A 17074-nucleotide genomic window follows, 5' to 3' on the forward strand; every position below is an offset into this window, starting at 1 on the left:
CAAAGTACAGCATTCCTTTATGTTCAAAACATTAGAAAAACTAGGGATAACAGGAACTTACCTCGACATTGTAAAAGCTATCTATGCTAAGCCTCAGGCTAGCATCATTCTCAATGGAGAAAAATTGAAGGCATTCCCCCTAAAATCTGGAACAAGACAGGGATGCCCTCTCTCACCACTTCTATTCAATATAGTTCTCGAAACACTGGCCAGAGCAATTAGACAGACGAAAGAAATTAAAGGCATAAAAATAGGAAAAGAAGAACTTAAATTATCACTATTTGCAGATGACATGATTCTATACCTAGAAGACCCAAAAGGGTCTACAAAAAAACTACTAGAACTAATAAATGAATTCAGCAAAGTGGCAGGATATAAAATCAACACGCATAAATCAAAGGCATTTCTGTATATCAGCGACAAAACTTCTGAAACGGAAATGAGGAAAAACACTCCATTCACAATATCCTCAAAAAAAATAAAATACTTGGGAATCAACCTAACAAAAGAGGTGAAAGATTTATACAATGAAAACTACAAAACCCTAAAAAGAGAAGTAGAAGAAGATCTTAGAAGATGGAAAAATATACCCTGTTCATGGATAGGCAGAACTAACATCATCAAAATGGCGATATTACCAAAAGTTCTCTATAGGTTTAATGCAATGCCAATCAAAATCCCAACGGCATTTCTTGTAGAAATGGATAAAGCAATCATGAAATTCATATGGAAAAATAAAAGACCCAGAATAGCAAAAGCAATTCTAAGCAGGAAGTGCGAATCAGGCGGTATAGCGATACCAGACTTAAAACTATATTACAGAGCAATAGTAACAAAAACAGCATGGTACTGGTACCAAAACAGGAGGGTGGACCAATGGTACAGAATAGAGGACACAGAGACTAATCCACAAAGCTACAACTATCTTATATTTGATAAAGGAGCTAAAAGCATGCAATGGAGGGAGGATAGCATCTTCAACAAATGGTGCTGGGAAAACTGGAAATCCATATGCAACAAAATGAAACTGAATCCCCTCCTCTCGCCATGCACAAAAGTGAATTCAAAATGGATCAAGGACCTAGATATCAAATCAGAGACTCTGCGTCTGATAGAAGAAAAAGTTGGCGCCGATCTACATATTGTAGGGTCGGGCTCCAAATTCCTTAATAGGACACCTATAGCACAAAAGTTGATAACACGAATCAACAAATGGGACTTACTTAAACTGAAAAGTTTTCTCTCAGCAAGAGAAACAATAAAAGAGGTAAATAGGGAGCCTACATCATGGGAACAAATTTTTACTCCTCACACTTCAGATAGAGCCCTAATATCCAGAGTATACAAAGAACTCAAAAAATTAAACAATAAGAAAACAAATAACCCAATCAACAAATGGGCCAAAGACCTGAACAGACACTTCTCAGAGGAGGACATACAATCAATCAACAAGTACATGAAAAAATGCTCACCATCTCTAGCAGTCAGAGAAATGCAAATCAAAACCACCCTAACATACCATCTCACTCCAGTAAGATTGGCAGCCATTATGAAGTCAAACAACAACAAGTGCTGGAGAGGATGTGGGGAAAAGGGTACTCTTGTACATTGCTGGTGGGACTGCAACCTGGTGCGGCCAATCTGGAAAGCAGTATGGAGATTCCTGGGAAAGCTGGGAATGGAACCACCATTTGACCCAGCTATTGCCCTTCTTGGACTATTCCCTGAAGACCTTAAAAGAGCATACTACAGGGATACTGCTACATCGATGTTCATAGCAGCACAATTCACAATTGCTAGACTGTGGAACCAACCCAGATGCCCTTCAATAGATGAATGGATAAAAAAAATGTGGCATTTATACACCATGGAGTATTACGCAGCACTAAAAAATGACAAAATCATAGAATTTGCAGGGAAATGGATGGCACTAGAGCAGATTATGCTTAGTGAAGCTAGCCAATCCCTAAAAAACAAATACCAAGTGTCTTCTTTGATATAATGAGAGCAACTAAGAACAGAGCAGGGAGGAAGAACAGGAAGAAAAGATTAACATTAAACAGATACATGAGGTGGGATGGAAAGGGAGAGAAAGGGAAATTGCATGGTAATGGAGGGAGACCCTCACTGTTATACAAAATTACATATAAGAGGTTGTGAGGGGAATGGGAAAATAAACAAGGAGAGAAATGAATTACAGTGGATGGGGTAGTGAGAGAAGATGGGAGGGGAGGGAGGGGGGATAGTAGAGGATAGGAAAGGTAGCAGAATACAACAGTTACTAATAGGGCATTATGTAAAAATGTGGATGTGTAACCGATGTGATTCTGCAATCAGTATTTGGGGTAAAATTGGGAGTTCATAACCAACTTGAATCTAATGTATGAAATATGATATGTCAATAGCTTTATAATGTTTTGAACAACCAATAAAAAAATAAATTAAAAAAAAAACCATTCTTACAATTTAAGACCAGTAATTACTTGAGTTACTATGTTGGAAAATAACATCAGATAGTATCTTAGAAGTTCCTTACTGCTAGGTCCTTTTGGCTCTTTGAGGAGAAAAACTAGTTTCTAATAGGGATAACTTTGCTTCAAAACAAAAACTTCCTGTCCTATAATTTTAGTTGTCAATTTACAGGTTTAACTCTTCTTACCTCATCATATGATTTACATAGGCTTTACTACAGCTAGTATTGTATCTGCAAAAGCTACAGTGGACATATGTAGGAAAATGGTTTGCAAAATCTTTTATTTCAGAACAGCACTCAATGCACTTGTGAATGCCCCGACGACACCTTATGGAGACACAAAGAAAATGGTATAAATATATTTTAAAACAAAAGTAATAAGTAAGAGCCATATTACTATTCTAATTAACTAAAGTATAATGTTTTTATACTTAAATTTAAATTGGTATTGTATATTAGGAATAAAACATCACCTTAAGTTCCTCAATGCAGTATTAACTTTGATTTTTTTATTGCTATTAGCCAATGTGCTTTGTTTCTTTTGCATATTAGAGATTTTTGATTTGTATTTAGATTTACTTCCATTAGGCTTATTTCCATTAGGTTTACTTGCATTGGATTTGGTTGTATTAGGTTTACTTGTATTCGATTTTGTGGGATTTTTAGCAGTTATATTTTTAGTCCTTGGAGGTGAGAGCTGAAGGGTAGAAGTGCTTGCATTAATGGAAGGTGTAGGTGAAGATCCTGACTGAAGAGGTCCAACTGAAGCTCGAATAGTAACCTACAAGAATGCAGAATATATTTATTTCAAAAAAAAAAAAATCACTATATTACTATTAAAATATCACTGTACAAAAAACATTAAACATCAAGTATTTTGAAAGAGTACACATAAACTACAATTGTATTTAGTCTTATTTACTCCAAATGTTCAAAACAATTAAATAAAGTTAAATTTGATATTTATTCACTTAATGTAAAATGAGTTATGTGTAAATACAGTTATTAATGAGTAATTAGGAGTTAATAAAAATTATATGGCTATCAAAAGAGCACATTCCATAGCTATTTTTATGCTGTGACATAATTTAAAAAAAAAATTCATATATAGGTCTAAGTTTCACAAAGCTTGAAAAATAACTCTAGAGAGGCCTACTGATATCACCCTTTCATAACTACAAAACAAATAGATCTATAGTAAATGTGACCTCTCCTTTGCGGGGGCTCATTACCCTGGATTTATGCTTATAAAATGTTATAAGAAAGAGTTAAGTCAACTTTTTGCATTGTGTGAAGAATTTAATATTGAGACTTCTCTTAAAGGGAACTAACACAAAATCTATCATTTAGTGTTCAAAATAGAAAATATTCAATTATATCTGTTAGTTGACAATGGAAAGGTCAATTGCCTACCAACATTCTCATTGATCACTTGACTATACTCTCCTCATGCATGTGAGGAACAGACTATGATGAAGTCCTATGAAACATGTGCTTAGGTATTATACAAAAGCACTAGGTCAGGAATCAAAAGAACTGAGGTTGAATCTCGCATTATGCCTTCCAAGCCATGTAATCTTGCGTAAATAAGATATCCTCTTTAAACTTCTTCATATCTAAAATACAGGGCACTATTTGCCTTTTCTACTCACTGAATGATTGTATGGATTAAATAATACAATGTATGAAAAGTACACTGAAAGCCTCATTCTAAGATGTCATAACAACATTTAGTATCATTATCATTAATATTATTATTATTATTAAGGGGAAAAATGAGAGAGGACTGCACTGCTTACATTAGTGTTCTGCATGTCTAGTTCCAGCATGAAATGAATGGTTTGCAGGGAAGAATGCTGGATAGCTTCTCTTGCTCTAAGTCTTCAGAGCATGGCTTTATATTATTTTATTTAATTCAAGTACCAGACATACCCACATTCAAACGTAAGTACCCAAAGCCAAATATAAATGTTTTGGGGGTTATTTCACTTTGGATTATCCATGCCTCTGTTTCCCTCCACTGGAGCAAATATTCAAGAGCTGACTGTATGTAAAGAAGTTAGAGAAAACAGATGTATATAAGGCAAAAAGGGAAAAGCAAATTACAATCATCAGTATGCAGTCAGACATGTGTTTGCTCACTTAAAATACAATGCTGTCCAGCAGCAGTACTTGCTTCTTTGAGAGTAGACTAAATGATAACAATTTCAACAAACATCTGAGAACCTATGGCATTCAAGGCACTATGCCAGACACTGGGGATACAAAGATAAATAAAATAAGATTCCTGATATCAAGCCTCTTAGAGTTTAGCTGCTAAAACTGACATATACATTGCCAACTGGAATAGTTCAAAAATAGCCTATATAATATTGAAACAACCCCCTGACCCAAGGAACAGTTAAACTAGGTACACTTTTAATGAAGGAATGCCATTTCAACATAGTACCCGCCACTGAACTCAATGGTTAAAGCTTTCCTTTCTAAGCATAAAAACAATGAAATCTAAAATTAGGCAATAAAAATCTGAAGTCATTTTTAAAAAGTCATATTTAATAGATAAAACCAGGTTAGAGCTAATTTTTATTATACAAAATGTTAAAATATAACATATTTGAACTCACTTTTGTTCCAGGAGGCAATCCTTCTAGTTGTTTAGGTTTTATAAATGTTCGATGATGCTGTGTCTTATGATCCATTTTCTCCTTGCATGTCAAAAATTGCAGTCTGCATTTTGTACAACGATGTATTCCTTTTTTCTATTGAGAAACAGAAAAAAGGAAAAATAACTTTTGTAACCACAAAATTCTGTGTCCTGGAACTACTCTAACTTAATTTTAATGAAAGTTTACTATTTCTTATCATAAATAGTACCAAAATATAATTTCATTTTTTAAAACTTATATTACTATCAAATGTATTTGTTACTATATAGAGTCAAACATAAAAGTTCTATTAACAGGTTCAAATAGAAGTTACACCAAATGTATGAAAGCTTTTAATTATAAACTTAAATTATTTAAAAACATGATACTATGAAAATGAGCTAAAACATGTTTTAATTTTAGAAAATGTCAAAATTATTTTAAAATTTTGCTATTTTCAATCATTTGACAAGTTGGTAAATTATATCCTCTAAACTCAAGTAAATCTAACTAGACATTTCAAAGGTTAAGTTACAAAAATGGTTATATAAAGCAATGTTGTCCATTAAAACTTTCTGCAATAACGAAATGCTCTAGAGCTTTGCTGTTCAACATGGTAATTACTAGCCATATAATGGTTACTGAGCACTTGAAATGTGGCAAATGAAAGTGAGGAGCTAAATTTTTTAAATTTTATTTAATTAATTTACACAGATAATTGTGGCCAGTGACTACTACACTGGACAACATAGATACGGAGGCATAAAATATAACTGATCACAACCTATGTTTCAGTTGAAAACTCCCTGAGTTCCTCCTAATATCCTGGTCCTATCACATTCTACAGATGGGAAATAGAACCCAAGAGAAATCTAAGTCCCTCTCCCATAGCTAGATAATAACAATGCTAGACTCCCTGATCCAGTGTTCTTCCTACTGTATAATATCAACTGAAATCTTTACACATTTATTCTCAATAATATAAAAAATATATTTCATATACACATGCTTATATATATAGAAATTTAGAATAACACATGCAAAATATCTTCTTCAAAGCTGTATCTCTGCCAGACACATCACTATTTCCCTTTAAATACAACCAACTCTTCATAAAATTTAAGGTAATACTTCTCTGAGGTAATGTACAGAGAAGTATCTAGCAAAGTTACTAGCACACAGCAAACATTTCATTAAAAAAAAAAAAAAAGCCAGACATAGAAATACAAATATCACATGTTCAACTGGGTGTAATGCTCATTCCTGTATTCCCAGAATTTGGGAGGCTAAGGCAAGAGAATTTCAAGTTTGAGACCAGCCTCAGCTACTCAGCAAGACCCTGTCTCAAAAAATGAAAAGGGCTGGGGATATAGCTCAGTGGTGAAGTATACTTGGGTTCAATTCCCAGTACCCTCCCCCCGCAAAAATCATATGTTCTCACTCATACATTCAAGATAAAAAAGCTGATCTCACAGAAGTATATAAAGTGGTCACTAGAGGCTAGGAAGGGTGCAGGGATAGGGATGAGGGAGATCAGACACTGGAAAACAAAACACTTTGATAGGAAGAATAAGTTCTAGTGTCCAACAGCATGGCAGGGTGACTATGTTTATAATAATTTATATATTATTATAAAGAGCTAGAAGAGAGTTATGTGAATGTTCCCAACACAAATGATAAAAATGTTTGAGGGAAATGCTAATTACCTTAATTTGAACTTATACATTGTAAACATGTATTGAATTATAACTCTATTTCCAACAAATATGTACAATTGTTATATGTCAATTAAACTTTTAAAAAATAGAAAATAGTTCTTCACAATGTCCAAAGCAATATGTAAGAACAACATGTTAGAATAATTTTAGATGTATCTTAAGACTAGCAGTGTGGTGCACTATCTTATATCATAGATATAAGCAACTTAACACAAATTCACTTATAAAGTATTCAAAGAGAGGAGGAAAAAAGAGAGAAAAACTTGGCCAAGAAACAGATACCAGAACAACAGGACAGAACAAAAGTTCACTAGAATTCATTTCCCAGAACTCTTTACTAGAATCACTTACTAGGTTACCTCATCCAGCTTCATGATTTTAAATACCACCTACCCAAATGCTTATTTGGCAACATTACTTGACATCTTATATGCTTCTCAAATCAACATGGACAAAACTAAACTCTAGGTTTCCTATATCCCTCTCCTACCATCCTAAATCTGTTCCTTGCTCAATTTTCTCCATAGCTTAGAATATTAAAACTCCATTCTTATAAATGCTTAAGACAAAAAACTCAGTGTCCCCTCCTGCCCCCCCGCCCCCTCTATTTAACACCTTAATAAAACCTGCCAACTTCACTTTCAAGACTACTGATAACATTCCTATTTGTCATTACCTCCAACCACTGCTACCATACTGGGGCAAGTCACCCAGACTATGGTTTAAAAAAAAACAAAAAAACTTCTATCTTCCTTTCATGTCTTTTTCTGCCCTGTGATCTATTCTCCCCATGGTTGTTGGTAATTCTTGAAATATGCTAGGTCTCTCACTTAAAACCTTCCAGGAGCTTTCCAAAGTCCTGACTCTGGGTCCACACAAATTGGCCTGCGTTCTATTGCTACAACCTTATCTCCTACAACTTCATCCTTCTGTTAGTTACCTCTGCTCCAGCTTCAATGGCCTCCTTGCCAGTCTTATTAGTAACTCTGGTTTATACTCACTTCATTGCCTACATAATGTTACCTCTCCCACATGGCTTACTTCTTAATTTCCTTTGAAGAGGCCCTTTGATGCCCATGCTGTATATAAAAGAGCAAACCCTCCTCCCCAGTGCTTGGCACTCCTTATTTTCCACATTTATTTCCTACCCACAATACTTATCACCAGCATATACAAACACACATTCACACAAATTTATTATCTTTCTCCATTACAGTACCAATTAAATCACACTGCTATATAATACCTAAAACAGTTCCTGATATACAGTAAGGCATCCTAAATAAATATTTGTTGGATGAATAAATAGTGAAGCAGAAAGCAAGAGACTAATGCAGAAAAATATATGAGTGGCAGTTACAATTTAACTAGTTCAAAATGACTGCTGCTTCATTCAATGCACATTTATCCAAAATCTGAGACAGAAAACATCAATCTATAATTCCCTGAGGTGGACTCAAGTCTTACACATCTCTGATGTTATATACATATGCATTTTAATGTGCTAAGGGTGATGAAGATACAGTATCACAGTTTTTAATAACAACAATGTTCAATCAAAGATATAATGATCTATTCAGAGTATAGGAAAATAACTGTACTGAATTTTTTGAGAGTCTTGAGGGATTTAAGGGTAAAATCTTACTATATGTAATTTCTACCTTTAGATCTAATGCCAATGTAAAATCCAACTCCATGACAGCAGTAAAAACTAGTGCTCTAAAATCATGTTCTGTCTTTGCCTTTTATGAGACAATGCAACATTAGGCAAGTTACTTTCACTAAAACCCTGTTTCCTCATTTATAAAACATATATAGGTTGTGAGGATTAAGTACCCTGATACCATATGGTGATTACTATATGTTAACTGCTTACTGTTTTATCTAATAAGCTTTTTTAATATATCAGAAATTCTTAAATTATTTCATAAAAGTCATATAAACTGGGTTGTTTGCTCTAGAATTACTCAAGACATAACAATATAATCTTTTAAAGAAACAATTACAAGTGAGGTCTTCAACATAATAAAATGAGGCACAGAATCAACAATTTTTATTACCTGATATTATACTGTCATCTGTTAAAAGTTTATAATTCTACTCAGTGAAGGTTTCCCAGTCTTTCATAAATAAGTATACAAATTACAAATACATTGGAGGATGCCTGATGATCCTTCTTTCTTACTAATAGATTGCCCTATCTTTACTGCTGGCTATCTACTTCCCAGGCACACCCAAACAAAAATTTTAAAAAGTTAGGAACCCATGGCAAGTCAAGATGGCTCCAGGCATGAAGGTTTGATTTTAAATAACATAGCCTACGCTGGTGACACAACTTAGTAGCACATGCTCAGCATGTGCAAAGTCCTGCATTCAATGCCCTATACCACAAAAAATAAATAGAATACATTGTACACCCCACACACTGGCTCCACACATCTTATCATTATTTTCATGTCTATAACTCAATGTAGAGCTTAGTAAAGCATCTGGGGAAAGTTACATTAAAAAGCCTCAAAATAAAATAGTTTATACCTTACTCTCCCTTTTAAAATTAAAGGCTAAAGATGAAATACAGAGTACCAAGGACAATGTTTCCCAAACTCTTTATCAAGAAATGTTAATAAGTATGTTCAAATAAAGTGTTCAGTGGTCAAATAAGTTTGGGAAATGATACATACTATATCTTTTGCTTGGAGATTTACAATGTCCATTAGCATATTAAAAGCTCTGAGAAGTCCTGTTTTAAAAAACAGACAAACAAAACTGTTTAATTTTTTAAATCCAGGCATTTACCAAATTTATTTACCAGTGACAATACTGGGAGAACCCCTATTAACACCTGTTGGAATATTGTTGGGGGACCATCAAATAAAAGATCTTTCCAGAACTTCTCAAGGATGAGTGGTATCCCAGTCACAACACCGGCGATCCCAAATTCATTTGGAAATGCTACTTTTATCATCTTTCCCAATTAAAAATTACTACCTGATTTCATGATTATCTAACAACTGCATCTCATAGCAAGGTGAGTACCAATGGTGAATAAATTGGTGAGCCAGTTTAATTCATAATACAGAAATGCTTAATGAGTTGGAAAAACCTGATTATATGATCAGGTGCAATAAATCCATTAGGTTCTGATTTTGACAAAAACACTGTTGTATCAACATTTTTAGCACAAACAGGGATAATTTAATTGCTTCAGGAAAAAAAAAAAAAAACAATAAGCATAACATCAGAATTCCAAGCACTAATGCTGAGTTCCAAAAATTACATAGCAGAACTGGCAGAAGTAATCCAGGAAAGAAGTTAGGATCTAAACACAGCTCTCTGGCAGAATCAACCCATCAACAGCTTCCTTTGCCTTGTAGCTGTGAAGGACGAACCTAGGTCAATGACAACACATTTTCTCATAATAACAGAGCTTTAGAAAGTGGAAATAAAGTTTGAAAAGGAATAGGAAAACAAGGTTATGTGTCCACAATCTTTTTTTTCTCAGTTCAAAGTAATATTCCCCCCATCCTGCTTCTTGAAAACTCCTTCAAAATCATTCCCAGATCTACTCTTAGGACCTAACTATCTGCCACTTGCTTATTTCACTCACCTTCTCTCTTTTTTTCCCCCCGCTCAATCCTTGGTTGCCTATTTCTAGTCATTTTTCACAACTTTATTTATGGTCTTTATTTATGGTCTACACCATCACTGGAAAGGAGGTAAGGAAAGAACTGGAAGTTTCACAAATAATTCAACATAAATTATAAATTTAATTGGGTTATTTGGAACAACTCTGCTTCCTTTGCAGAATAAAATTAATCAGTGTTTCAAGACTTAACCTGTTTTTTCATTAAGATAATATGAACAAACAGGAATTAGAAAATCTCACCTGATGTTTCATATAATGATGCATATAGGGTGTTGCAATTTTAATAACTTTGAGGCAAAAAGGACACAGCAAGTTCTTAGTGTTTTCATGGGATGTTCTAAAGTGAGTTTCCACATCAGAAAATGATGATGATCTATAATTGCAAACCTAGAAATAGAAAGAAGGTTTTGTTTGATTCAAAAATTTATAACTGATGTGCAATTACAAAGCAAATTATGGATCATTTGTTTAGAAGAACACTGTGTACTACTACTCTTGCTGATGCCTATACACCCAAAAATTCCACTAACAGAAGCACCAAAAAAAAAAAAAAAAAAAAAAAAACCCAGAAATTATCTTTCAAAATTAAAGAATTCTTCTCAAAACATCACTAGGTTGTGTGCTTTTTAGCAGATTGTTCATTTATCACTACCTTGACTGAAATTTTCAAGTTTTGGCACCTCCTGTCCTATAAAGTGCTTTTTCTGCTACAAAAACAGCACTCTTCTTTAGACAGTAAATGGACCCCACACTAAGGTAGTGGCAATTAATCTTTTATTTTTTTGTCTTCCTATTCCTTCAAATTCTGGAAAAATACTGGTCACAAAACATTTGCTAGGGTTCTTTATAACTAACAGCATTTCAAATTTCCCTTGTATACACCTACATTCTTCCCTATATGGTAAGACATGTCCATCTGTATGTCTAGCTGGGCTCTTCTTTGACTACCACAGATGTAAGCAAGCAACAGTCTGTGGGCCAAATGCAGCCCACTGTGTACCCATCATATAATGAATGAGTTATGCCTTCCACTAATAAATTATTTATAAGAGGGACTTTAATTTTGGTAACCAATTTACCTAAATGATTAAAGAATAAAAAACACTGATATATTTTATGACACATGAAAGTTTTATGGAATCAAATTTCAATGTCTATATATAAAATTTTATTGGAACATGCCCTTGCACTACTATGGCAGAGTTGCTTGTTTCCAACAATGACAGTAAACCATCAAAACCTGAAATATTTCCTGAAAAAAATGTATTGACCTCTGGTTTAATGGGCTTAAATCTTGTAGTTACAACAAACACACCACTTAAAAGAACACAATAAAAAGGTGTATGTACCTGGCAGATATATGGCATTTCACCGGGTTTATGATTATCCTTCATATGTTGTAAAAGAACATGTTCTGTTTCAAATGATAATTCACAGATTTTACAAATGGCTAAAAGTGAGAGGGGGAAAAAGGTATTATATTTTAAGATATAAAAAATTATTTTACAAATTTATATAAATAGTGGTAGTAGCAGCAGCAGCAGTGATCAATCATACAGTTTGTTAACTGGTTGTCAAGCACATTCCTAAACACTTCACCTAAATTAACTCACTTGATTCCTATAACAGCATATGAGGAAGGCATTTCTATTATCCTCATTTTTCAAGAGTTCATGTCTCAATTCTTATAGCTATAACAAAAGGAGGATCAGGTATTTAAACTCAAGCTACTTAGCTTCAAAATCTGATTTTAACTACAACCATAGTTACTTAAAGTTTAAATGAAGAACACTGATTTCGCATTTGATATATATGATTTGAGGCTTCTGAATCCCCAACATGTAATGCCCAGATTATGCCAAGGCAATTACTATAATGAATTACTTGCCAGAGGGACTTTAATTTTAATAACAAATTTTATTTCAAAATTTCTAAAAGTTAATTTTTTTAATTTTTCCATTTTGCCCCCAAATTCCAGAGTCTATTTCTTATTTTTCTTACAGAGTTACTCAGGTTTTCTCAGAGTTTCTATCTTCAAATTCAATAATATTCAACATTTAAATGGAACTGTAACTTACTAGAAAATTCATGGGGCGTATGTGTACTTTCAATGTGACACTGCAGCTGAAATGGTGTGGGAAACTGACGGTAGCAGTGCTGGCAGGTGGTGTGGTTTTCCCAGCTTTCACTGCTCTGCTTCTCAAGTTCCAAATGATGTTTCATGTGGTTCATAAACCTATAAATGATTGTCAACAGGTGCAAAAATTCAGATTTAAAAACAAAATCTCACCAATAAGTCTCTGAGTCTTAATCTTAAAAAATACCAAGTATTACTCAAAATCCAAAATGTCTTAAAAGTCCTCTAGAAAAGAGTATATTTTAAATATTGCCTTTTCTATGTGGCTCAGTAAATTTTTTCAAATTTATTTCAAAATAATCAAAATATCACTCATTTTCTAACTCAATCATTACTTCAGATTATTTTTAAAAATTTAAGGTAAAAGAGCAGCCTTGTTTTCTATACCTTAAATACTATTTTTAGTTTAAAATAAAACACTGAAAGAAAGGAAACCCTACCACCAAAAGCAGCTAGAGTCATGAGAGAAATCTTTTAAGACTGTGAAGACATATAATAGATTCCAGCTGCTTAAAAGACAAATTACTGGTATTTTTACTTGTGTCTTGGTTTCTAAATGCATGTAATAGCAATTTTAATGCCTACAGTTACAAGAATTTTTTTTAAATGATACTGGCTTACTGGTTAGCACATACTGTTCATTTTAACTTGCAGACTGTGCCCTTTATAAGAAAGGTCCATTTTTCAGTTTTTCATTCTGCTATTTCAGCTTCCCTAAAAGGCTCCTTATGAAAAGGAACTATGACCTTCAACAGCAGAGAGTGTAGTATAAATGAGAATATTTATTTAGAAGAGCTTACTGAAGCTTTTTGCTGAATTTGAAAATAAAAGTTATTCAATCAAAACAACAATTTTTGGACTGGTCAGCTATTTACAATTACTCATTTTGAAGCCCTAAAAGAAATAATCTTGCAACTATTAACATTGATGATAATGTCATCAATCTGGATAACAATCATCAAGAAGATTATAACATATATCTCTTTTTTTACACCTCTACCACACTACTCTTTACAGCAAGTTATGATACACCTTAAAATATCTTTCTTCTTTGGTTTTAACACAAGCTCTACAACACCTACCAAAAAAATCCAGTCTTGGTTAAGTATTTACATATGCAAAGCCAATATCTTTTAGCTCAAAATCGTAAGCACTTAAGTATATTTATATAAAGAATCCTTTAATCAGTTAAGCCCAATCTGGAGTTCATATTTTTCAAATGAACAGATGGAAATGAGCAAACAAAAAGGGCAAACTTCTTGGAATCATGTTCACAGAATGAAATATACCTGTTTTCATTGATAAGTAAGGGGTAAAATACTAATATCACAGTATGATAATAACAGAACAGAGTAGAAATCTTGAGCTGTATGTTTCTTACCATCCTTGAAAAATAATTTGCCTTCCCAGCTTTACTGGAAAAATTCAAAGCAATGTTACATAATACACTTAATTTTGGTTATGAGGTACTTTACTTTAAGGTTACATTTATCAGATAACCAATATATTTTAAATGCTTAATCACTGGATGTTATCAAACGGAGCCTGCTGAAAATTTCTAAATATTCTGATAATATAGACCTATGTCTCCTGAAATAATTCCTGAAAAAAGGAATTTCCCATTTTCATGTTTGATATGAAATGGAAATGGCTAATCTTAAAAAAAAAAACTTGTTGCTAAAATAATTTGTGATATGTGTCATATTTAATTTGAACAAGGAGCTTAAATCAGTGAATCACACTTCCATGCGTATCACTGCACCTATTTTTTTAAATATATATTTTTTAGTTGTAGTTGGTCACAATACATTTTATTTATTTATTTATTTGTATGTGGTGCTGAGGACGGAACCCAGGGCCTCACAGGTGCTAGGCGAGCACTCTACCGCTGAGCCACAACCCCAGCCCTCATTGCATCTATTAACATGATTTCTGACATATTTTACTATTAAATTGGTAAAAATATGTAAATAGGTGGTAGAGTTCTATTATAGTACTGTTTCAGTGTTATATGTCAAAGCACAACTTCCCCTTTGTTAAAGAATGGGGACCACTAGCTCTTAGTGGCAGTTAACAGTGTCACAAAGGAGGTAAAGCAATGAGAAAATTCATATGATATAAGATATGGGAAAGAACTTGGAAAAAGTTCTACCATAAAGCAACCATTAATGATTATTATAGGAGCATATCATAGAAGACAAGAAAACAAATAAATGCTGGGCCCAGACGTGAAAGTACGTGCTTAAAAATGCTACAGGTGATAGTTATAAAGAGTAAATGGAATATACACATATATATGTATGTTTGTACACACAAACACACACATATCTTGTCTAAGTACACTGATATCTGCAACTTACTTTGAAATTAATTTAAAAGTCAGATAGTCTGAAGGAAGAAAAATATGATAAAGCAAGTACAGTAAAATATTAAGAATAAAATAAAAGTTGTAAGTGTAGAAGTGTCCAATAAGACTTAAATTTTTGATGAGTATTTGAAAATTTTTATAATGAAATGGTAAAAAATAACCTTATATACTATAAATGTCATGCCATATAATCAATGAAAAATATCACTCAATAAATCTTGTTATTTTGTTCTTGTTACTCACTTACACAAGATATCTTTACAGTATGTCATATAATGCAAAAATTCCAAAGTAAGTTTCTAAAATTTAAAACATTTGTGTACACCTCTTCAAAATTTCATTGTAAATGAAATCTCTAATTGTTAAAGGTGTCAAATTATAAAATCAAAGCAGACACATCTCCTAGAAATGGTATATCTTTAAAACACATTGCTTTTGGCTGGGCTTAGTGGCACGTGCCTATCATCCTAGGGGCTTGGGAGGCTGAGGCAGGAGGACCTCGAGTTCAGAGCCAGGCTCAGCAAAAGCGAGGTGTTAAGCAACTCAGTGAGACACTATTTCTAAATAAAATACAAAATAGGGCTGGGGATGTGGCTCAGTGGTTGAGTGTCCCTGAATTCAATCCCCAGTAACCCCATCCCCCAAAATAGATCACTTTTCCCACTAGGTAAATGTTCTTAATATGAATTGAAAGCTTTGAGCATTAAGATTAGCATAAAGAAGTTCAAAACTGGACACTTTTGAAGTGCTTTCTCCTATAACTGAAGAAAAATAAAATGTAAACTACCTAAAAGATTCACTGCTAAAACAAAATGAACTTATTTTTTTCTTTTAAGTTAAAATAAACTTTGTACATCTTAAGAAATGTGAAAGAAATACAAATAAGTAGATCCTGTTGTCAAATTCTAAAATACAAGAAATGACAAAAGCTTTTCAACAACAAACAAACAAAAAGTCTGCCTTTGTCTATAGTAGAAAGTATTAAAATTGTTTATCTAGAATAGCATAGGAAAATGTAACCTAAAGATACAACATTTATATTTGTAGCATTTCAATTTTAAAATAGAAATAAAAATAAGTATTTACATACCTAATATTATTTTTTAGAATTTTCAAGCAACTGAAGCATTTAAAGGTTGTGTGAGTCTTCTGTTCTTCCTGGGCATCTCCTTCATGTTTTCCATAATAAAAGTCATTAACTAACATGATCAATTTTCCTTTCTCTGAATCAATAGTCTTATTTGTATTTGCTGTATTTGAAAATTCTGTTTTAGCCAGTCCCAAAAAGTTATTTATCATGTCTGGACAACAATACTGAAAGAGAAAAAAATTAGAAGCCTTATTTAAAAAAAAAAGCGAAAAAATTATTCTGTGGTTACAAGTAAGGTCAGGCTATGTAAAACTCTGCTTGTTAATACATCTGGAAAAATAGTCACCAAAAATTTGTGGTGCACATACATATTCTAAAAAACTCAAATGACAAACACTTATTGTCTTAATAAACAAAAAAATTTTTTTCAAAAAGAAATGAAAACCCTTAAACAGGACTTGGCTATAGATTTAATAACCATTCCTTTGCAATTTATCTGTTCAGGTGTAACTATTTAATAATAATTTGTTGCTTGGTCCAAAATTATTCATTTCACATCTATTTCGAGAGTACAGAAAGAAATATTTCATATGCCTTGATGTATATTTTTAATTATCAAGTAACACAAAAAATTTTGTAAAACCTGAATGGAACTAGACTTTGACACAACTAACCTGCCATTTCTTAGACTCAAGGTACTAGAAAAGGTATGGAACGCAAAGATATATAAGACTAATCTTCCTTCTTAAAAAAAAAAAAAAAGAAAGAAAAGAAAAAAATCCACTTTTTAAAATTAAGCATAAAAGAAAAGTGTTTTTACATCTTAAAATCTAGAATGCTAAATATCTGAAGAGGAAACTTACCTCTTCATGAGTAAAATCACAATGTCACATAAAATGATTTTAATATGGAATTTGTTCATATGTGAGCTTTTCTTTTTCTTTTTCAACAAGATAGAACTAATTCTATCTTTTATTTATTTATTGCACATAACATT

At 32.8% G+C, this 17074-nt stretch overlaps 1 protein-coding gene across 6 annotated transcripts in view; it reads right to left on the reverse strand.

Annotated features, from left to right (window-relative positions):
* Nucleotides 1-17074, reverse strand: part of Znf280d (zinc finger protein 280D) — a 122157-nt gene that overhangs the window by 47197 nt on the left and 57886 nt on the right. For 5 of the 6 annotated variants that reach the window (XM_071608295.1, XM_027925932.2, XM_027925931.2 and 2 more), the window contains 7 exons: nucleotides 16078-16301; nucleotides 12561-12718; nucleotides 11832-11932; nucleotides 10723-10869; nucleotides 5098-5232; nucleotides 2947-3254; nucleotides 2660-2800 (listed from right to left, as the gene is read on the reverse strand). In XM_071608295.1, coding sequence (XP_071464396.1) covers nucleotides 2660-2800; nucleotides 2947-3254; nucleotides 5098-5232; nucleotides 10723-10869; nucleotides 11832-11932; nucleotides 12561-12718; nucleotides 16078-16301 — 1214 coding nt within the window. The remainder of the gene's footprint in view (nucleotides 1-2659; nucleotides 2801-2946; nucleotides 3255-5097; nucleotides 5233-10722; nucleotides 10870-11831; nucleotides 11933-12560; nucleotides 12719-16077; nucleotides 16302-17074) is intronic. The other variant, XM_071608296.1, reaches the window with a different exon arrangement.

Source organism: Marmota flaviventris, chromosome 2, assembly GCF_047511675.1.
Source record: "Marmota flaviventris isolate mMarFla1 chromosome 2, mMarFla1.hap1, whole genome shotgun sequence".
NCBI classification, from domain to species: domain Eukaryota; kingdom Metazoa; phylum Chordata; class Mammalia; order Rodentia; family Sciuridae; genus Marmota; species Marmota flaviventris.